The following is a 24444-nucleotide window of genomic DNA, read 5'->3' on the forward strand; positions in this document are numbered from 1 at the left end:
AATACATGAAATGTTCAAAGTTATTTGCATAGCACATTTAATGTTGCATAGCACAAGACCACTCGAAGTGATTTACATAAAACTTTAATAGCATTGCAGCAAGTTGCAAAAGAATATAATTAAAAGAAAGAAAGAATGAAAGAGAGCTAGAGACAGGAGGGAAGGAAGAGAAAGAAAGAAAGAAAGAAAGAAAGAAAGAAAGAAAGAAAGAAAGAAAGAAAGAAAGAAAGAAAGAAAGAAAGAAAGAAAGAAAGAAAGAACCAAAAAAAGAAAGAAAGAAAAAACTTGGCCTTCTCCTGTTTTATTGTTTTTTTTTCTGTTCCCATGTGAATGATATGAACAGAAACCTGAAATTCTTCTAAAATTATACCAAAACCTGGTTGTTTTTGTGAGTTTTGGTCCTGTTTAGACAGCACAAACGTAAAACAGCCATGAATCACGAGGGTCAAAAGACTGCTAAATGTAACTTTAATTTATCTTCATTCCTGGAATGATTTCATTCATGTGCCACAGTATAAAGTCTTATTCTCTAAACTGGAGCAATATGGCATCAGGGTAATAGTTTTACATGGGAAAGGAGCTACACGCTAGACAATTTATGAAATTTGTCAAGTATTTTTCTGAAGGTTTTGGGTATTAATTGTGATGTCCCACAGGGGTCACTGTTGGGACCCAAATTGTTACTTCTTTATATTAATAACATATGTAAGGTATCAATAGTATTAAAATCAGTTTTATTTGCTGATGATACAAATTTCTTTTTGGTCTGGAATTGATTTGGAAAGTCTAAATCTAAATGTCACATCAGAACCGAGTAAATTTTCATTATGGTTTTGCTGTTGACAAGGACTTCACGATATTCGTTAGCCATCCTGAATCACAGAGAGACTTTGGCAGGTTCTTTAAAGCCAACAGTCTCAAACATGGGTTTAAGATGGACAGCGATTTTAAACTGGATAGTCAAATCAGCTCTGTAGTGAAGTTCAGCTTTTTCCACATCAAGCAGCTTGCTAAGGTCAAAGCTTTTCTTGAACAACACCACTTTGAAACAGTAATCCATGCCTTCATTACATCCCGGTTGGATTACTGTAATGCTCCTTATTTTGGGGTTAGCGAGTCCTCCCTTGCAAGTCTCCAGTTGGTGCAAAATGCAGCGGCAAACCTCCTAGCTGGAGTACCTAAGAGGGAGCACATAACCCCCACCATGGCCTCCCTCCACTGGCTGCCAGTGTACTACAGAGTTCCTTTAGATAAGATTCTTTTATTATTATTTTTTTTAATCTTTAAATGGTCTGGCTCCTCCTTACCTCTCTGAGCTACTCCATCCCTACATACCAGCTCGGAGCCTCAGGTCAGCTGACCTGCTGCTCCTGGACGTACTGAGGTCCAAACGGAAGCTCAGAGGGGACCAAGCTTTTTCAGTTGCTGGTCCAAAACTATAAAATGAGCTCCCGCTCCACATTAGACAAGTTTCCTCATTGTCTATTTTTAAAACTCATCTTAAAACCCATTTTTATTCTTTGGCTTTCAGTCCAGTATGAGACTGTTCCTGTATAGTGTGCTGTGGTTTGTTTTATTTTTTGGTTTTGATTGTTTTTATTTGTTTATTCTTTTAAAATTGCTTATTGTTTTTAAACTGTTTTAAAAACAATTAACAATTATTTTATTATATTTTATCATATTATTTATTTCCCTGTTGATTCTTGTATTTTTATGTGTTGCTTTGTCCATTTATGTACAGCGCTTTGTTTCAGCTTTGGTTGTTTTAAAAGGCTTTACAAATAAAGTTGAGTTGAAAGAATATATATATATATATATATATATATATATATATATTATATAAAACGAGAGAGAGAGAGAAGTATGTATATATATATATATATATATATATATATATATATATATATATATATATATATATATATATATGCACATACACAAGGATGGTGTCTTCCCAGCTAGGAGGGGACGTACACTTATCCAGTGGGTAAGGCATGATTAAAGCTGTCTCTTGTGATCAGTATTTTGACAGCTGATCTTGGATGATGTATGTTTTACTGGCAGGACCATACAAGAGGTGTTGAGCTGGTTCATGTTTCAACACAAAGCTGTTCTGTGTTTTTGGCAGTTTTTAGAACTGAGTGTGAAAAATTAGTTTTAGCTTTCCTACCTTAGACAATAAAATTATATTGGATTTTCATTCACTTTTATATCAAGTGCAATGTTGTCCCATTACACAGAATACATCTTTCAAGCTGAAGACTGTACACAAGCATATCTGTGAAGCTGACATTATTACAATTCAAATGCTGATTTTTTTTCTCTTTTATAATTGGCTTATATAAACAATCAGCACCTTGCAGAGTTTTACATAATGAGGTGTATGTTTCCATTTAATTTTGTTTAATTAGTTTGTTAATTTAAAAGTGATTTTTGTTTTGTTTTTCAGCCTCCCAGATGATTGGAGAAGGGAAAGCCCTCTTAGTAGCTGCTGATTTCATTTTGAATCAAAAATTATCATCATCAATATCTGACTAACGACTGACATAAAAACAGGCAGAGGTTAATTTCAGTCTCAGTGGTGATACTGGCCAGGAAAATCACCATAAAACAGTTATATTTTAACATGCACAGATTATATAATACAGTTAGCTGATATCTTGGTAGTAGCAAAAAAAAAGTTAGAGCAATAACATCATCAAAAGTTACAAAAAATATGGTGGGTGGTGGCAAAAGCAATGCTTGTTTGCCTCAAACTTCTGTCATAGTTGTAATTACTGTGCTTTTCACTAACATTTGTCCTGTGTTCTGTTAGTGGTTCAGTTACAGCCACCACTGGCTGCTGTTTCCTCCTCTTCTGTCGGCCCCGACATGAAGACGTCAAAATATAGACCGCCCCTAGAGTTGTCTCAGTTGTAAATGTCTCCTGCAGACAACATAAGCTTGTTGTTGTTTTTTTTGTTTTTTTTTTTAAACATAAGTATGTTTTTTTTCCAACAGAGTTGACATCGGTTTTATTAATATTCTGTGTGACTCATATGCCACACAGAATAGTGGTATATGTGCTGTCTATATTATTCCTGGGAGACATCACTGGGAAAATGAACGGAATGACTTCAAACAGTAATGTCCATTTTCTTTAACAGAGCTTCAATGCTTTTTTTCTTTGAAGGTCATCAAGCATGAAGGTCTGTCTAAGGATATCTCTGAGTGCACTTTGTTTGACCTGCTGAAGTACAACGATGTCAACGACGATGAGCATCTGACGAAAGAGGAGTTTTACACAGCATTTGGTGAGATTTCTTGGCTTTGTTTGTGTTAATGGCTGAACACATGAAAGTTTCACCATACATCTAAGAAACACTGATGTGACAGACTCTGATTTTTCATTCAGTTTGTCTCCTGACGTGTCCAGTTACACATGTTAAAATCAACCTGTTCAAAGTTGTCTACGTAATTTTTCACAATTCAAGAATAAACCAAGAAAACAGGAATCTGGTAGGATTCACAATATTCTTTAGTTTTATGATTTTATTTGTTATTTTAATGCTTCAAATTGCTCAACTATCTATAAACCCAAATGATTATTACTTTCACTTCTTTTTCTCAGCATTTGTGGTTTCAGTCTATTTCTGATTTTCTCGGGCATGTTGTTGGTAAAGTAGGAGTGGTGTTTGATATCTCACCAAAGTTTAGTCAGTGAGACCTGCAGGTTGTTGCCAGCTGTGGTCTCCGAATGTTTGATTAGTTAAAAGAGATGGATAAAGGAGTTCAAATGGAATTACTTCCTAAGGAAATGGGTCACAACCACTGAGAAACAGTATTTCAAACCCAATCCACCATCATTAGGAAACTTAATGATGGCAGGTGCTCTGAGCCACACACACACACACACACGTGCGAGTTTCCTCCTTTTGTTTTCTCCCCAAGCTCTCATTCATGCTGCCTCCCTGTCTGACATTTTCAGTCAGCTCAATATCCTTTGACAGAATATCTTCTGACATTTGGCTGGCGTGACACATTTAACATTGGAAGAGAATTCATAATTAGCCTTTAGCCCTTTGTTTTGTTTTGTTTTTGTTTTTGTTTTTGTTTTGTTTTTTTGAGAAAAAAGATAGAAAAACAAACGTTGAGAGTCTTGACTACTGTTCCTTACATTAGACATGAATACGTGGGAGGAAACCCCCTTTTGGCAAGTCATGAAAAGAAAGTTGCCCCAGTCGATCTGAAGAGAACTGAGCTACCTTGAAGAGTTGAGTTGTTCTGACTCCAACTACTTCTTTTTCCTTTATCAGATCTTTTTTTCAAGCTCCTGGCCTCACTGCTTACAAGGAAATTGGATATTTAATGAGAGTAAATCACTCCTTCGGTGGCAATTTCTTTAAACCTGTTTTACTTGTCTCTGACTTCTCTTTCATCCTTTATCCTTAGGTGCCACATTATGCAATGGGTAATTGTCTGCCTATATGAATTAAACCTTGCCTAAAACATCTAAGGATGATAAGGAGCTTTACACATTTGCAGAGACAATCAATGTGTTCAGTACTAATCTTTTGTTGTTGATCTTATTTAAACATCTAAACTTATTTTATTGTTTTTTTCTTTTAACAAAGGTTACATCCACTAAAACCGAATAAATCCTCTCCTATTACCAGCAGCAGTGTGTTTGTGCATCTGAGAGCTTGAATAAATGCATCTGGAATGCTCTTTATTGGTTTCACCTCTCATCGGAAAAGCTATGCACTAAGATTTACAAAACACAGACATAGAGTACTTCCCACTGCCTTTCAGGGAGTAAGTCTGTTAGCTTTGACAACCTCTGTGGATGGCATTACACTGTATCCTGAAGGCTGTGTTGCACCACAGTTTCTCTTTAGCATTGTTCACACAGCTGGACTGAGAGTGAACCTCAAGATGTCTTGCAAATAGTAAAATTGATCAATTTCTTCTCTTTTTGTCCTTGAGATGTTGCTCAGTTTCAGAGCCTTCATTTGAAACATTAAAATGTGTTTTTCAGTAAAGTGAGATACTTTGTTCCCTCCCTTGCTGCCCTGACTGCAGCGTCCTCAATGAAAACGAACAGTTTTTGTTCCTTTCAACAATAATTGGAGCCAGGGCAAATGAATATCTATGAATACTTTAGCAATATTCGATACCGCACTCAAAATCCAGATGTCAGTAAATGTTTTTTTAGGTCAACAACTCAGCTAGATTCAGGATTTTGCTTCTTGTTTGAGCACATTTTCTTTTTGAGAAACATCTTTGCTCTTTGCTCATTTCCCAGTGAAGAAATAATTCAGACATTATTTTCTAACTGATGCTAACATTTTCCAGAGTCCTGTAACTGTTACTAAGAAGGGTTGAGAGTCTGCACCAATTTAAATTGGCTTGAAACACTTTGCTTGGAGTCTGAAAATAGTAATTGCTTGTGTTGTCACAAAGATTGGAACACATAGATTAAAAATAAAAACAACAAAAAATTATTTATCTAGAGCTTGTTACAATGACCTTAACCTAGCAGCAACTTGAGACAACAAAAATACTATCAGTGATATTTCTTAGTGCACAGAGGAGAAAGAAACTGATGAAGCCACTTCAAATGTAACAGCTTTATGATCAGTGACAGGTAGTATATCTAGTTGCTTTAGAGATGTTAGGTTAGGGTCAAATGGGAGCACCAGGTCTAAGGTCTGACATTAAAATTGTGCAGTCTCTTTTGCAGAATGAGTGAGGTTAAGGGAATATATAAGGAATAAGAAATAAAAGGCCTGGGAATGAAAGGAACAACATACATGGCTATTATAGTTACCAAGGACAAGCACCTTTATGTGTTTATGTATTACAAAACAACAAATAATAGTTCAGAAAACTCACAAGAATAAGTAGCTGATTTCAGGTGGGATCTATAAATCAGGATGCACAATAAGGTGGTTTACCTTGAGAAAAGGTGGGGAATTAGAAACACCATTTCAAAATATATAAAATCACCAAATGTAATGTTATGGCATTTAAAAAAAACGCTTATGGAAAACAACAAGTACAGTGGTTCCTTGTTTATTGTGGGGGTTACGTTATGAAAACACCCTGCGATAAATAACATCCGCAAAATGACAACCTTATTAATTTTTCACAATTCAAATACATGTTAAGGCCTAATTATCTTTCTTCAGAGTGTTTATAGACCTTTCCCAAACTATAATGAACACACTTTATAGACTCTCAAAAACCTACATTTAACAACATGAATTTCTTAATAATTACTCACCCTGTAAAATATATTACAGCTTCTCTGCTGGCACCGCGTCCCCACCCTCGTATGTAACATCGTTTTTTCTGTGAAAAACGACATGTTGCTGTCTTTTTCAGAGTGAAGAACATGGTTATGGGAAATTGCTGGTGCTCCTTTTTTTTCTGGGTAAGAATGTTCTTATACACCGACATGCCACTTTCGATGATATTGGAGAACTGTAATGAGCGGAATATCAAGGGGTCCAACTCTTGTGCAACTTGCTGAAGTTTATTAGCCATTCTGACCATGGCTGCCAAGCAATCAAGTGTTAATCCGACCTCCTCCTTTTCTTCAACACAATCAGAATCAATATGAAAACTGGGCTACAGTTAAAGAACACAGGACACGAAGTAGACCGACTGTGGACAGAGTCCTTTGGCCAATCAAGACACAGAACACAGTGCATTAATGTTTACCGACGCAATCAAGAAACAAAGCACAGTGGGATGATTCCTACAGTAAAATTTGGAAATAGAATGGTTGAAATACTATTTACATATAGTTAAATATCCGCAAAAACAGCGAGACCGCAGAAGATGAACCGCAATATAGCGAGGGACCACTGCATATCCACCTGTAGAAGATATGCAACATCTTAGTTTAGAATAATGTCAGTTTCCAGTTGTTTGTTAGGTAGTCATAAATCCAGGTAGTTGTGGATGTATCCACCTGGAATTTACGGAGCTTCTTAAGTAATCGAGCAGCTTAATGTTGTTACAAGCATTTCAGAAAACAAAGAACGGGATCCTCAGTGCTGCCTGATTGGTCCAGATCAGAGTTGGCTCTCTGAAGCAGGTAGATGATGGCGTCTTCATCCCCAAGCCCATAACAATATGCAAACAGTAATGGGTACTAAAAAGTGTCCACTTACTTATTGAGGCGAGCCAATAACAGTCTCTCCAGGACTTTCATGATGTGAGATGTTAGGGCAACTGGCCTGTAGTCATTTAGTAGAGATGATTGCAACTTTGTATGCACTGGAACAAAGTAGGATGTTTTCCACAAAACAAGCATTTTTCTGACCCAGGCCAATGTTGAAAATCTACTGAAGAATTAAAAATAGTTCTGCACAGGTTTTCAGAACACTGGGACTTACACCGTCTGGACCTGTAGCCTTGTTCTGGTTCAGTCTTTCCAGGTGCTCTTTCACCTGACTGCAGAGGTAGAGGCAGAGGAAGTGTTAGTAAGTTCTGATGTGAAAGGATATGAGGCTGAGTTAGGGTTAGTAGCTTGCAAGATTGCAAGATCTCAAGTTGCAAGGTGTCATTTGAAGAGTAGTTGCTTCATATTGAATCCATCATGTTGTGCAGAAAGGCAGCCATCCTTCTAATGCAGTTTTTCGGTTGGATGGTGCCTCAGTATACAGCATAGTTTGGCTCACTTGAGTTTATGCAACCGCCACAGTTTTGGGTTCTATTTTAACTGAGGTCTCAATCAGGTTAAACCAATACTATATGACAGCGTTTAAACACTAAAAATCATTGTTTTATCCAAAAGACTGAACTTTTCTAAAGCTATACACACACAAACATGTCCTTGTTCAATTTAGTTGTTTGGAGGTTTAGCAGATAAATCACAGCATGAATCATGGATATGTCATTCATGTGCATCAGAGGCAGTCCTGGCTTTTGTGCCCACCCAGGGCCCCCACACTCAACAAACCCCCCCCCCCCCCCCCCCCCCCCCCCAAAACCACCACCACCACCACCACCAAACCACAAAAAGCCTGCCAACGTACAAACACAATTATTTATGTTATTTTTTTATTAATATTATTTATTTATTATTATTATTAAATAACTAGCACATTTCATGTATAAGCCTTCTCAAAGTGCTTTATATTAAACATTAAAAATATTACAGCAAGATGCAAAAGAGCATTTAATAGAAGAATTTAAACTAACTATAAAGAAAGATATATTTAGATAGCTCTAAATCTCTCAGTAAATCTCTAGGGTTTAGAGAGAATCATCTGAAAAAGACAAAATATACAGTCACCAGCGGTTGTCTGGACAAAAATGCCTTGTTGATGTCAGCGATCAGAAGAGAATGGGCAGAATGGTTGGAGACTGTAGAAAGGCAACAGTAACTCAAACCAAAGGTCATTTGAACATACAACACACCGAACCTTGAAGCAGATGAGCTACAGTATCAGAAGACCACACCAGAGCTACTCCTGATCCAAGGCTACAATTTGCATAGGCTACCAGAATTGGACAGCAGAAGAGTGGAAAACAGTTGTTTGATCTGATGAGTATCCATTTCAGTTGTGATACTCAGATGGTAGAGTCAGAATTTGGTGGAAACAACATGATCCACCCTGCCTTGTGTCAGCATAATTCAGGCTGTTGCTGGTGGTGTAATGGTATAGGGGTATTTTATTGGCACACTTTTGGCTGCATAGTCCCAGTGTACCCATGATCCGATGGCTACTTGCAGCAGGCTGATGCAACATGTCAAACAATTTCATGATACTTGACCATGACATGACAGATGTCAATCCAAGAGAGCGTTTTTAGCTTTAGGATGTGGGGGAACTGGAGATTCTCATCATTGATGTGCAGCCTACAAATTTCCTCCAACTGTGTAATGCTATTATGTTGATATGGACCAGAATCTCAGAAAAAAAAAAAAAAAAAAAAAAAAACGTTTCCAACATCTTGTTGAATGAAGAATTAAAGCACTTTAAATAGTTACTGAAGAAAGCAAAAGTCGGTCTAACCCTTAACTTGCAAGGTATTTCTAATAAAGTGGCCAGTGAGAGTATTTATTAATCATGGTTCGGATTTAAAGATTGATTTTTGCTTCACTGCTGACTGGACCTGAGCTCTACAGCAATCAGTTGTTAATAATCACTCCCAGCAGATATTCAAATTATTTCTGTACTAAAAGGCTGTTGCAGACTCATCCATTCCAATAAGCACTCTCTACTCCTCTGTAATCCTCATTTTGTAAGTTGCTCAGAAGAAAAAACATCTGCTATATCAAAGCAATTTAATAAACACACACAGCAAAGTCATGTGTCTTGTCTATGTTGCCGCAGCTTCACCCACATTCCACTGATAAACTGGTGACCCCATACAGAGGGGACACTGTGTAAAATGGAAAATGAAACATGGGAATGTCATATTACTGTTCCATACTATGCAGTGGAAACATGCTATAAATGGAACTGAATCTTATCCAGCTAATATTTATATTATAGTGTTGTAAACAGTACCCTGCTCTGAGACCTGTAATCATCTAACATCTATAAGATTCACAGCAGGAAATAAAAACTAATTGGAAAAGCATTACTTTTTATTATGTTATTGGGCTGACTAAAAAGCACGAGTCAATCAGATCCAGTGAGCATGACTAATATATTTTATTACAAGTGTTCTATTCATGGGTTTAAAACAACCATATAATGTAACACACTGTTAGCTGTGAGCTGAAGGGGCTAGGCGGCTGGTATAATACAATAATTGCCATGCTTAGTAATAATTTAAGTCATAGCATTGTGGGTGTATTTTGATTATATGTTGTGTAGATTGTAGATGTGGCCTCTGCCCTTATACAAACCAACATTACAGTGTCCTAGGCAAAAATACATTGCTAAGTATAATTTTTCAGTCGATTGCTGGCATAATTGTTGAGTGGCGGCTGTAAAAATCTATGCAAATACCATAAACGCTGTCATAAACTGTGCAGCATCATAAATTTAATCCATTGATATACTGTGTGCAGAATTATGTTGCAGCCTGCAAGCAGTTAAAGTAGAATGACTCCCCATGGAAATGTTACCTGTCTGTCTGCTCTGCCAAAAAGGACCCTTTGTACCCCTCTCTGGAATATTCAAAGCATGCCGACATGTTTGTCAGGACAGAAGATAAGGCTTTAATGTCCATACATTATTCATTCCTCCTTTGCATAGACTGTAAGGGGCTTTAGAATCAATTTACTTCAGCTCGCTTAAAGGAAACTGCCTGGCAGAAGTGATGTCTTTTAATGAGATGATGTTACAGATATGAATGATGCCTGCCACACTGCTGATAGTGCGCACCATGTCATCGTTGAATAATTTGGTGAGTGATGGCTCAGTGGATCATGGGTAAACAGATAAGGTGTCATCTATCATGAAGCGTCATTCTCCAACCAAAAGTTAATCACAGAAAACAGTGGCACATCGACTATCACTTTAAAATTAACTATATAGTACTGAGACAGAAGAAGCATTACCACTGTTGAAGCAAAATATAACAAAGTACCTTTACTGGCCCTAAATTTACTTCACACAACTACGTTATTTGCTGTCTGATTAACATTTTCTATTGTCGTAGACATTATGTAAGTTACACCAAAGAGTTTACAGACACCAGTATGACCTGTGCTTAGTAGTTACACTTCATGTTTTGCCTGTTTAGCTGCATAGCTGCTCTGTAATTATTTTATTGAAACACATAGATGTTTTTTTTTTTTTTTTTTTTGCTGTACAGTATTTTTTTATTTGTTTTGCATTAATAAGGCATCCAACACATTTATCAGTGGCATACCCATTTTAGCTATTCTATATCCATAAATAATCACTGTTCAACTTCTAGTACATTTCAATAATACTACTTAACCCACATCTTGAGTAGATGTAGCAATAATCAAAAGAGTAATACCTGTAAACAAGCCTGATATCAGAATATTATTTCCAAAGCCTGATAGCTGCACACATTGTAAATACATGGCCCATTTTCTACATTTAGTTTAAAGCACTTTTTTTTTCCTGAAGTGCTCTTTCAAACACAATCTGTGTGTTTACGTGTGTGTTCTCTTCATTAGGTTTCTCTGGATAAGAGCTATGACAAAACAAGATAGTTGAAACCTCTTTTGTGCAGCCAGGGCTCAGAGGGAGGTTTGTCATCTGCAGCAAGGCTAATCAACATCTGTAATATGCCCGAGAAACTTAGGAAATGGTCATGTGCATAGTTTGCTCTGAGAAATATCTCAGCGGTAATATACTAAAAAGAGACTCCTGAAATTGAATTTGAGAGTAAGTTTGTTTAATTTACAGCACCAATTCAGATGCTGAATTCATGAGTGATGTCAAGGAGGACCTAAACCCTTAAAGGAAGTTTGGTGGTGATCACTGGGGGCCTTTTCTCTGCCCTACACAGGTTAAATGTTGAATATGATCTTAATAAGTGTAGAGATGCTACTTCATCAATAAAGATGAAGTGTTTGCAAAGAAATCTATCCCATAATCCCCCAGGCTCACTTTTAGGTGTAAATAATATTTCTTACAAATCAATTCTGAATGCACATTGTATGCATTTTAAAAAAGCCTTATCCTCTTATTGTCTCTAAGTTTAAACTGTATTTGCTTTGATCTATACTGTATATTTTCTCCAAATAATCTCTGGATCACTTCACTAATCATGAATGCATTTATACAGTAAACATAGTTTTGCTGACTCATGCTTTCTATCAAGAAGAACAGTCCTGCATTTTGTGCACAATGGTGACATGAATCTCATCCTTCCTGGGTGCCAAAGTATTGATTTGAGCTCTGACACTTCCTGGCAGAACACATGGCCAGAAGGTACAATCCCTTTATTTCTTCTGAGAGTGGAAATCTTGGAGTGCTAGCTGGATTCCTGAGGGGTTGGTCAGAAACCAAAGTGGACTGTGATGTCATCCATCATACAGTAATTTGGTTGTTGGCCTTACACAGTTTCCCTGAGCTGACAGTGAGAATTTACTTTTTTGTAACTTGACATCTAAATCCATGCTGTTTTGTATCAATGATTGTTACCTATCCTCACGAGCTGGACAAAAAGTTTGCAAGTGGTCAAGTTAAACATTCCTGCAGGTTTTTTTTCCATGTGATATATTGTGTGGTTGCAATTTTAGTGTAATACCTACATTTATAGAAAGTTTGCCATGCTTAAAATGAGTTGACTTACACTCTCTACTTCACTGAAGATTATAATTAGACAGCCTGGCTTCCTCCAGGGAAGGCTGCTTCCATTAAGTCAAGTATGCTGTTATGCAGCACCCTTGACATTGCAACAATTAATGGATACTCGAGCTTTTACTTGTCAAACCCCCCGCTCAGTTTTACATTCACAGGCAACTGGAATGGTGTTAAAATGGCTTCATAATTCATGGTTCGTTTTCCTGTTTGCTTTTATATGTCTTTTAAATATTAGAAGTTTTAAAAAATTGAATCACTTTTTCTTTAATAAGTGATATAATGGATATTGTTTTTAACTCATTTGAAAACATTTTATAGTTTTCAGAGTTAAGTACATTTATTTCAAAGAAAATTTGATTTCACAATTTTGTGTTGTTAAAATGTTAAGGTAGTTTCTTTTTAATTAGGTTTATTTGCAGGCATTAAACGTGTAATTGAAACTTAGTTTTCTTCTACCTAAGGAATGCTGAAACTGCAGGCTCTTGGACATGCAGAAGCAAAATTGGCACTGTTAAGAGAGTGATAAATTATAATATAATAATTGTAGAACAGGCATTTTTCCTATTACATCAAACCTGTCTGTAGTAATTTAATCTATTGTTACATAACTTTACTTTAAATGACATATGCTGTTTTTTGTGTGCATTACAATGAAGATCCCACCCCACATAAAAACACAAACAAAAAAAAAAGGAAAAAGCTGATGTTTCTCTGACCGCAGTTACTGTTATTAAACCTTCATGGTCTCTTGCAGCCTTCATCAGCAAGATAGATAGATAAACGGAGAAACTTTAAGACACACTCAGGCTGACCGCCAGGTTCAAGGCACGGCCATGTTTGATTGCAACACTACACTGATGGAGATCCACAAAACTGTATTTTTCAAAGAGAAACAGCCAGAGTGGAAATGCATGTTTACATGTCACAGTGGTTCTGGGACGATCTTGGTCACAAAATGAAAATAAATTACAGCTTTGAAGGCACACCAGTCCTTCATTCAGGGGAAAAAAAAAGCTTCCAGAGCGAAGAACTCAATTCTAACTGTGACACATTGAGGAGGCTGGGATGTTTTATGGGGCTGTTTTTTTTTATCTGTTTGGCACAAGAAACCATTAAACTGCAAAATGAAATCAGAGGATTGTCAGTGGAAACTTTTCATTGTCTGTTACAGGTTATAATTGGCCCATATGATATATTTAAAATAACCCATGAATAGATGAAAATGAAAACAAAATATGAAAACAGATTGTGAGAAAAAAGCTTTCTTTGTGCTTCCTGCTTGGTTTGTTGTGATATTCAACATATGCTATTTTTAAATATCAAAAATGCTGATAGCTCGAAAAGATAGAGTAAACTTGAATAAAAAGATAATTGAAAACTGAGCCTAAATAACTTTGAGAATAAAAATTCTGTATGAAAGGTAGTATTGAAGTTCAGTATCTTAAATATGAGACCGATGTTGGACATTGGATTCGTCAATGAAAACAAATGCAAGAAATCAAACAGAATATGTCTGAGTGGTTGATGTTTCGAAAAAACGATCTGGTCCTGTACCACAACTCTGTCATAACCGAGGGCGAAGCATATGTTGCTGAGTAATCCTCACAATGAATTATTCATATATTGCTCTCTTTTTTTATTTTTAGAAGCACCAGCTGTTTAAGTGTTGCATCTAAAAGAACACCACGAACTGTGGTGCTATAATTATCACAAATGAAAAATGGTGAGACAGAGGACTATCGTAACCAGTAGCCTTTCCAACAACCCATGAAAGGATACCAAGAGTAATGCATCCTTTCACATTGCCGGAGTTGGCTAACACTTGTGATCACACAAATCACTGTTTTTTTTAATTCTGTATTTCATTAAGTGATTAACAACACTAATAAGGACTGATGTAGAGTCCCACTTTCTTAATGAATGAATCTATGAATCTATAGCATGTCCATTGTCCATCTATGTCCATTGATTTCCTGAGCCGACTGTAGATGGTGCTGTGTTCACCGGGCCTGTTAGAAGCTGCATACTGTGTGGATTCAGTAAAGGAACACTTCAGTATTGACCATGTGTTTCTAAAGGGTTACGTCTGATTTTCTAGTGAGAAGAAACCTTACAGAAAACGTTAGTGTGCACAGGCAGAGTTCAGTGTGTTTCCTTGAGTGTCAGGATTGTTTAACACGTCAGGGTAACAAGTTGCTGTGCTCTAACCCTCCCCGTTCTCAACATGTCACATCACTTGACATCCATTTCAAGGTGTTTGTGTTCACCATTTGGAGTCTTACAGATATTCAGCTGCTGCAGTGCAGACATTTAACTACTACAGCAGTATGCACAGGAATCTGGATGGTACTTTTGGATATATTTTCTGATTTTAGGGTATTAAAGGTTGTGCTGTTTGTTGATACTGGTACTAAAAACCCTGCTCTTCTAACACAAATAGCCATACGTGTTTCTGATGATGTTCTTTGTTGTAATGGAACAAGCATTACCTGATACTGGTAATAAAATTAATTAAATAAAATAAATAGTTGCACCATTTCATATTTCTTCAAAACATGTTGCATGGTGTTGAAAAAAATATGATGGAGGCATTAAATTCTTATATTTTACTCTGCTCTGTGATTTACTTATTGCACAGAGATGGAGGATTTTTTCATCAGCTGTTTCGCGAAAGGTAGCTGTGATAAAATAAGTCCAATTAGTCATCCTCTAAAGCTCTGTTGCATATTAATGCTGGCGGTCCCTCAGGATCTCTCAACAGCTGCTTTGGAAACAGACTCAGTGCTGATCAGCCAAAGGAATCACACTCACCAAGACCTCTTGTTAATGCTTTAAAGCCATCTTGATATTTGTGGTAAGACAGTATAATCGTGAGAGCTGAGGGGTGAATATCTGTTTAATTATTTATCTATTTTTTTTTCCAGTTATTGCTTCTTTTTGACCATTTGCACATGATGACACTATGAAAGTTGATTATACAGAGAAACTGCTCGTTGTAGACCTGTTTGTGGTTGGCACTGTTGAACATTGAGAAAATAATCTAATTTAAGTGGAAAGACTCACATTAAACATCAAAGGGTTTTCACCCACAAAATGACGCCGTAGCACATTGACCTAAACTTAAACTGCAGAGTTTTCCTCGTAAACAAACGTGGAATCTTTTACATAGATGAATTGTGCAGATATGGTGTATAACTGTCTCAGACAATATTGATTAAAGTTAAATCATCAAAGATAAGAGGATCACTTTAGAAGATTGTAATTAAAAATATGTGATGCTGAGATAACAAGCGTCTGGCGTGTCTGCTTTTTCAGTTCTTGTTTTCTTATTTTGATAATGAAATTACACCCATCATAAACATGAAATGTGCTGAGATTAAAAAAAAAAACAAATAGTTTTAAGGCGCCATTGGATGAAACAGCTTTAATCATAAGGCACACTTTAATTGGAAGCAGATAGACATAGGTCATTCTTGATTTATTTATTTTACAGTTTCCCTTCTTTGCTCGTGTAAATGAAAAGCACTTAGTGCATTTAATCTATGAAGCGGCTTTCTATGAATATATGTTAATTGTTAATGTAGATAAAGTTTAGCAAATTCAAGTAACATGATAGTTTGTGCATATTCACACTTGAAATACTGCCCCCACCCAAAATCAACAAAGACATTACCATAGCTTTAAAGTTAGAGGTTTTGCCAGACATAAATAAACAGCTCTAACAGCAGGATGATGCACTTATGTTTTAATAAACCACTAAATAGTCCAAACATAGGCATCAGTCTAATTAAAATGTTTATAATAAAGGCTTCAGTATTACAAACATTTTAACAAATATAGAATCAGGAAAAATGTTGGTGATTTCTAATGAGATCTCTCTAGGTATTTAGGAAACAGTAGCCTATGTTGTGGCCATTATACTCAACCTCTATGTGCTGCAACCTTTGATGTGCATAATACAGTGTTTAGATAATGTGTGCTTTTGGTTGCAAATAAACAGGTAATTAGCGCTGTCATTTCTGACTGTAAAGATTTCTTTGCAGTGTAAATAATTCTGTTTGGATCTTTTCTGTTTCCTCACTCATGCTACAGTCTGGTAGTATTATTATACACAAAGGTAAAGTTGTGTTTGCAAATAGACCTGAGAATAGGCACAAGATGGGATAATGGATAAGCTTTAAATCTCACGTTATAATGTCAACTTGTCCTAAAAGGCATTTGTGAAGCTTTTGCATTTCAAGGATCTGTTTTGTTCACTTGAACAAACTGCAACATAAACACCAAGAATTTGCATTTTCTTTGGAAAAGCAAAAGTAATGTGTTTCAGCACCCAGGCTGTTTTTTTTTTTTTTTTTTTTCTTCTGTCAAACCTCCAAGTCCACAGAGTCAGTCGTCTGCAATATCAGAAACAGAGACTCCTTGCTTTGTGAGACTTTGTTCAAATCAAGTCAACTTGAGATCAGAGCGTAATCACATGAATGGGCTTTCTGTTTTGGAGTGTTTTTTTTTTTTTTTTTTTTTATTTACCTCTGAGTCTGTGAAAAGGAGCTATAAATACTCAGCATCATGGAGAAATACTTATCGTTGCTTCAAAAATCAAAAGTAATTGTTACTGCACAACTGTTCAGGATTAGTAAAACTGAATGTGACTGTGAGTTGGAGGAAGAGTATGGTAGAGAGGAATGAAAGGGTTGAAGAGAGACAGCACGGGTGAGCAAGTGTTTGAGAAAGAGAGCAACAGAGCATGATGGAGGATGAAGTAAGAGGGTTGGCTAAGCAGCCTTGGTGCAATTTGTCTTCATGCAGCAGCCGGCCCTTTGGAGCGTCCTCCAGGCCCAGACTGTTTTCCCTGACAAGCTTGTTGCCTCTAGTGCAAGAGGTGATTTACCTCTCACCGTGTCACTGACCAACATCCCATTCTGGGAGCAGTGCAGAGTAAATCAAAAATCTGACCCTTACCGTTAATCACTAATTACAAGTTGGATGGTGAAGGTTGATCCTTCCCAGAGGGCTGAGTCCCTCAGACCTCAAATCAGTCCAAAAAGAGGAGGCAATGCCATTTCCTCCGCTGATAAATCTCTCACAGAGGTGCTGGACCAGGCCTGCTCTAGCAGCTCAGACTTCCATCTCTCTGAGGGCTTTCGCATTCAGGTCGGATACTGGCCCTCGTTTCTTTCTTCCCTCCTCTCCCTCCTCCACCCAATTGCTAAAGCTATGATGGAGCCTGGCTGGCTGACAGTCTGCCTGCTTTCGTTTTTTTTTTAATTCTCAGTATAACTTCACACATTTCTATCCCCTCAGGGATCAGCAGCAAATCGAGTTTGTTGCTCACAGCGTATTCTAAAAGCATTAAGATACAAGAGAGCTGTAATTGAATGGTTAGGGAGGACATTATTGAAGGAGATTTTTGTCAGCATTTCCACCCACCGCCACCTCAGCACCTCGAAGAGCACCAAGAGAGCTGTATGGTGTGTTGTTCTGCTGGCTATATTGTTATCAGTGTCAGAGGGAAAGGAGGAGGATCACAGATTTGCCATGTGTGACTGATGAAGGATCTACTTTCCTTAATTCTTCACTGTCAGCATCAGGGCTTTTTGTCTTTTATCCGCCTTGTTTTGTTCCTTCTGGTCATCATGTGCTTTTGTGTTTTCACTGAAAACTGTCTTGGCAGGAAATTTTGTGTTATTTGTAATTTATCTTTTTAATCCCATTTGTCATGGCATGTTTTACCTCTGTTTGTTGTGGTGTAACACCTTTAGTCTGCATTGACTATACTGAATTTAAATGGCATTGCAGATTGTGACACTGAAATATTTGACACCCAAAACGATAAACGGGGACAAACTCTTAATGTTAAATCAACCTTTCTTTTTTTTTTTTTTTTTTTTTTTTCAGGAGACATTTGAGTGAATACAACATTTAAATATGTAGTGCAACAAGAAAAACAGCATGTTGAAAAACTAAAAAATTAAACTGTTTGCCCTCTTAATGGGTTTGTGGAGTTGAACCAATCAAAGAGTGAAAATGTCACTTTCAGTCTTTTTGAAAGGGGCACTTACTCAGCTCACGATGAAAGAGATTGTGGTCCAATTAGGAAGTTTCAGTTTGTTTGATACTTGCTATCTGGGAGAAAAAAAGTGTCTGAATTTTGACAAAAAGTGTGAGTCTGCAGTGGTCATGTCTAGAATTTGTACCATATTCTGCATTGACTTCTTTCGACAACAGTCTATAAGCCCTACAATAATCAAATAATGCAATCGTTATTTAAAAAGTATAATGGCAAGTAAAAAAAGGGAGGTTTTCCATTTTAGTAATTTTTCATTCATATTTTTGTCCATCATAACTTGATCACCTCTGCTGTCAATTCTTTATTACATGCAAACAATTTTTATCATCAGTTTCATGAAATGTCACATTTTAACATCAACAGGGACGAAGTTAGCGTCACATTGTCAAGTTTGGTGTTGCTTTTCCTGTTTTATTTAAATTCCCCTTTTTCTAGATCTGAGGAAGTGATAGATTGTGCTCATGATGAGGAAACTCCATCTGCAAAGACCACTATGTCATTTTTAAAATGATGGAGATTGACGAACAAACAAAAAAATAATTTCAGCTTCTTAAGAAATGCAATCAAGCAAGTATAATTTGAGGGTTAAATTTAAAGTCAACCTCCTCCTGCCTTTGGACCTGGTACCAGGTCAAACAGCTGTGTGCACAAGTTCATTTGTATAAAAGTTACTTTAGTGATGTAGAGGCATTTTATTTCTAATGTTTCTTAAACGAGAAATTTTAACACCACTAAAATCAAGTGCATTTTGTCAACAAAGTTTTTGTTTTATAGAAATTTCAAAATAATGTATATATGCAACCGATCACGATGCCATTAACATGAGCAACATCCGAAGCAAAATTCAACAGAACGTGTGATCTGTTCACTCCACCCTAACATATTGGGTATCTTATGAAACTAGAAAAGCTACTCTTTCAGATGATACAGAGCATAATCTTGTCTTGGCTGACCACTTTAGGTAAGTCTCAAAACAAACACAAAGCCAAACATCGCATTTCACAGCCAGCACAGCAGATTGCATGTTTATTAAATAGCATGCCACCAAACCCCCAAAACTATTCTTACCAAAAGCAATATATTTTATTTCCTTACCATTTCATGGTCATTTTCAGTCTATCCACACTATTCTTTGACCAAAATTCACAACATACCCGTACATAGTAGTGAAACTCTGTCATGTGCCAATGTTTCATGTGCTACCATCAACAGCCATCATGTAGATTTGTCAGGGGTCTTTAGATTGTAAAGAAAGTTTGTTGACATTCTACATCTTGCATGCTTTAGAACGATACCTTACACTTGAACAAGACTTCATCCGTCAGGTATATATCCTTGAGCATGAACGCAGGCACATCACCACCATGTATGATCGTTGACGCACGGTGACACACTGCACAGAGCTAATATAGAATGGAAATGATTTTTTTTTTAATTGATTTAGAGATTTTACTCATTTACAACGGAGGGTAAGTGACCACTATGTCCGAGAGACCTCACAAACAGACTAAATACACCCTCTTGGAAGCTCTCAAGGAAACACAGAGAGTTTAATCCAGTTCTGAAGATAGCAGCGATGCTAATGCTAACTATGTTTTTATACTTATTGATTATACACTATGCACAGTGGTAGAAACTGATGATATAGTGGCTAAATGCCAGAGCCAAATGGTGAACTTCAAGCAAAGATTCTCATCCAAGAAGTAAAAAACTAATATGGCACATTTTGGCCCAGTTTGGGTATCCAAGTGGCCATATTGAGAGTCCACCTGGTACTATCCATGCTAAAACCTTCATAAAATCTATGAGATTTGTGCTATTCTCATGTAACTTAAGTCAGTTGTGGTCAAAGCGTTGCTGAATACATGCAGTGGTATCTTTATGCATAGGATAATTTCTATCATGAAATTTTCTACTGTGTAAACCAAAAACAACAATTAGACAAGGATCAATTTTTTTTTTTCCTTTGGTTTATCACTATTTGCTCAAGCATATGAACATTCACAATGTTTATGACACTGGAATTATATTTCATAAGGTCTTAGCTATACATTGAGACCAAGATTATGAATATTGACCTGATAATTGAAGAGTTATTGTTGATTAAATTTGAGAAGGTCTGTTTGGGCGAACCACACCTCCAAAAACCCTAGGGTTTAACAGGTTAACTCAAATGCTTGATGGTGAAATATACTGTACTTGAAATAGACAGTCCAAGGACATTTGTAATATATAATGCAATTTGATGCAACAGCCTGCAAATATACCCCAACTTCATGGATCTTATGATACTCAACAGAGTGATTAGCTCAACTCCGGTGTTGCATTTAATATTAGTAAGCAGGCAGTTGTTTTTGCAACTGTGCCCTTTGAAGTTATGAGAAAAGTGTTTATCTTTATCCTCTTCCTGAGCCCCACCTTACCCCAGTGGAGAGGTTTATGCATTCCAAAGAACCCAGGAGCTATGTTTTCTGGGATTTTATGCGCCTGGTAGGGTCATCTATGGCAAACATAAACTAAGTAATTTTCTTTGTCATGATGTTCTTATTGTTATACAGTGTTTCATTGTGCCAAATATTAGATTAAAAGTCCTTAACTTGGATCTAGAAGCTAGAGATTTATCATTGCTCCAGTTTGATCCAAGCAGGTTGCCAAGTTCACTGTTCAAAGACGCAACAAGTGGGCAGCAAATGAGTGAGAATGTTAAAAAAGGATGCAGAAGCCATTGGTCCTGAGAGGCCATTGGAGTCATGCTGTTAATTAAAAATGCTCTCATCGTTATTCTCTGGGCCATAGGCAATAAGCATTGTGTGTTGGACCTTCTCTTTCATTAGATTTTGTATTTCATGCCCTTAGAAGCAGAACAAATTGAGTCTCTGTTTCCTTTTGCTCCATTGCTCATTACCCAAGAGAATGATTAAAAAGCATTCTCTCACAGACCACATTACATAATGCCGAAGAATGGATGAGTCTGCATTGTATTCAAGAATTTGTATTTTCAGTCTCCTCAAAACACTGGTCTCACAAAAAGGCGTTAACCCAACCATAGCCATATTGACCTCTCACCAGCCTACTCTGGCTTTGCTGTTATAATTGTTTATCAGTGATTCTAAAACTTTACCTTGTGAGCACATTATTGCCAAAGGCAACGCTAAATAACTTTTGGTAGAAGGACTACTAGCCCTTTCTATGTCAGAGGTGAAAGGTTGTGTTTCTTTCTCTCTCTCTCTCTCTCTCTCTCCTCTCTCTCTCTCTCTCTCTCTCTTAGTTTGTTTTTTTATTGTTTTTTTTTTTTTTTGCTTTTCCATGTTACGTTTATCAGAAAGGATGCAGCGCAACAGCTCAGAGAGCTGGCTTGTTCTAAAGTCTCAGAAAAACCGAACAATTCATCCAAAATCAGCTTCTCTTCGAGTTAATGCCACATGCAGATGTTTATTTTTATTCACCAGTGTGGATACATTCACCTGTAAACTATTTTGCAGTGCGTTACCACTCACAAAAGCAGCTAAAGCTATGACCGCGGGCGCTGCTACATTCAACAACAGGAAGTGATACCACCATGTACTTCTTCAGAAATAAATCGATACAGGTGCCCCGTCTAGTTTACACAAAAGTCTTATAAAGTCAGAACAGGTTTACACCTTATCCCATTTAAAGAAGTTAAACTTTTTTTTCTGTCCAGAGTGTTTTTTGTTTTGTTTTGTTCTTTTTATCACAGCATTTCTGGTTCTGAATTGAAGGACACACTGTATTGTTTTGACATTTCAGAATCTGATTACTCCCAGATATCTGATTTCGATTGTTAGGTAAACAAGCTCAGTGTTTTATAAAAATAGTTATCTGAGAATATCTTTAATATTCAAGAAAAATAAGTGTTACAACCATTAGTTCTAAATGCATCAATATCAAATTGAATTGGATTTAATCTAACTGCAATTGAAACACTGTTCTGAATCACATGAATTCAGGAAATTAGTATTGATACCCAGCCATAGAGTGAACATGGGGTCCTCAGAGAGAAGGCATCTAATATTTAGAAAGCATTTAATTTAGTTAATTTTTATTAATAATTGATAATTGTGCTACCTCTGTGAATTTTTAATGATAAATAGATAAAAAATAATTAACCAAAGGGAAAAAAAACAAGCAACCCTCAACCTCTCTAAACAGCTAATTGAGAACTTTGTACTGTGTATTATTGCTTTTCAGTTTAATTATGAGAGAAATATTAGAAAAGAAAAAGTCTTGAACTTTTAATTACAATAACTCAACATGAAAGCTAACAAAGGAATCAAACCATTGCCAGTGTAACTCAGCAGGTTAATTTCTTGGGAAAAAACAAAAAAAAACAAAAAAAACAATAAATAAAAACTTGAGAAATCTTCCCTGCATGGGCCAGTCTAACTTTGGTTAATTTTCTCTTCTCAACAGATGTGTACCTGGTGAACCTCCCAGATGACCAAAAAGTGATCATTACAACCGCAACAGTCGGCCAGAGTGTTGTGTTGACCTGTGCCATCACAGGAGAGCGGAGGCCTCCTATTTTGTGGAGGAGAAACCATCAATATCTCAACAGCTTGAACCTGGAAGACATCAATGTAAGAGCTGTCTTCCATTACTGTCACTAGTAACTGACATGAAGTGTCACCAGTTTGCAGTGTCAGAGCTGTTGGTTTTTGTATCATAAGAAAATTCCTCCAGATTTCATTCTATATTTAATGTTCTTTTCTGTATCTCCTTTTGTCAGCATATTTTGTCTTACTATTGGCACTAGCTTTGTGTCGTAGGCCTGACAGTAATTCAAGATGTCAGTTTGTGTTTTTGGTGGCTGTGTTTAGAGACTGCTGGGAGGGAAGGGATTTCAGGCAGAGAGAGAAGATGAAGGGGGATACCAAAGGGGTTCAGCCCTAGAGGAAGGACCTACTTTTATATCTTGTTGCATGCGTGTGTCTGTGTGTTAATCTGTATGCACGGCCCCAGACAGCCCCGTGTGTCACTTTCATCCACATCAAAAGAAGCAAAAGATACTCACATGACGAGGTACAGATGCAGTCTTCTTTTGCCTCACTCTTTTCCTGTCAGTATGTCAGGACTGACCAAGATGAGTGTGATACTGCTGTGCATAATTAAGTCAACAGTGTCGCAGTAGATAAAGGGAACCCAGCGAAGCCACTAATGTAACATTAAATGTTGATGACCCTTAAAATGAAAAAGAGGCACCCAGCTGTCACCAGTCATCCTTGGCACCATCAACTGGCTCTAAACTAGCGCACTGGTTCGGGTTGTTGATGTGTAATTTCCATGAAGATCTGTGCCAGTGCTGTTTGTGAGAGTAACAGCTTATCTGCCAGTTGCCTCGTCCAGTCAATTTTTATAACTACCTGTTTTTAAACAGTTCATAGACCAAAGCAATGTATGCGAGCGTTGTGTGAAATGAAAGAGAAATGTCAAGCTTAATGATGTTTTAAAGTGCTATGAATTTGTTTTGGTGAGTATGTGTGAGAAAAAAAAGGCGAGATGTAAGGTTTTGTAAGGATAGCACAGGCTTTGATGTGTCTTTCATTTATTTTTTCCCAAGAACTGGTTTACTTCGTTTTTGTTATGCTCGATTCGGTGCTGCTCCTTTTTGTTTCATCTTCTGACGTTACCTAAAGTAATATTGCAGAGTTGAGTGTCCTGACCCATGTGTGGTCTCTGTCTGGACTTTGCACTTGTTTCTTTCTCCCAATGACTAATATCACTTATGTACTTACTTAAGTTCTTATGTAATTTTAGGTCAAATGTCAATTCAGTGGACGTTTCTTTAGACTTGCAAATTAGAGTCTGATAAAATATCAACAATACAAATAAAAATAAAAATAATCTGCTGCATTCAACATGTTTTAGCCGAAGACTTCCTGATAAATGTGGTTGTACAGCCGATACGAGATGAAAGACCTTGGACAGGTAACCAACAAGTCATTGATGACTGTGATTAAGATCCAGAGTTTTTTGTTGAGATGACAAAACCTTTAAGGGCAACAATCATCACCTCAGCACTTCTCTTTATGGTAGTAAGGTCAGAAACCAGACTGCATTTAAAAGGCACACAAAACAGTCATCTGGAGATAGGCCAAACAGCAGCTGATGGACTCCTGGACT

At 36.9% G+C, this 24444-nt stretch overlaps 1 protein-coding gene across 2 annotated transcripts in view; it reads left to right on the forward strand.

The window, feature by feature from the left end:
* The window catches only part of fstl5 (follistatin-like 5), a 198387-nt gene that overhangs the window by 123259 nt on the left and 50684 nt on the right, over positions 1-24444 (forward strand). For both annotated transcript variants that reach the window (XM_041990335.1, XM_041990334.1), the window contains exons 6-7: positions 3173-3293; positions 22735-22901. In XM_041990335.1, coding sequence (XP_041846269.1) covers positions 3173-3293; positions 22735-22901 — 288 coding nt within the window. The remainder of the gene's footprint in view (positions 1-3172; positions 3294-22734; positions 22902-24444) is intronic.

Source organism: Melanotaenia boesemani, chromosome 7 (assembly GCF_017639745.1).
Source record: "Melanotaenia boesemani isolate fMelBoe1 chromosome 7, fMelBoe1.pri, whole genome shotgun sequence".
NCBI lineage: Eukaryota > Metazoa > Chordata > Actinopteri > Atheriniformes > Melanotaeniidae > Melanotaenia > Melanotaenia boesemani.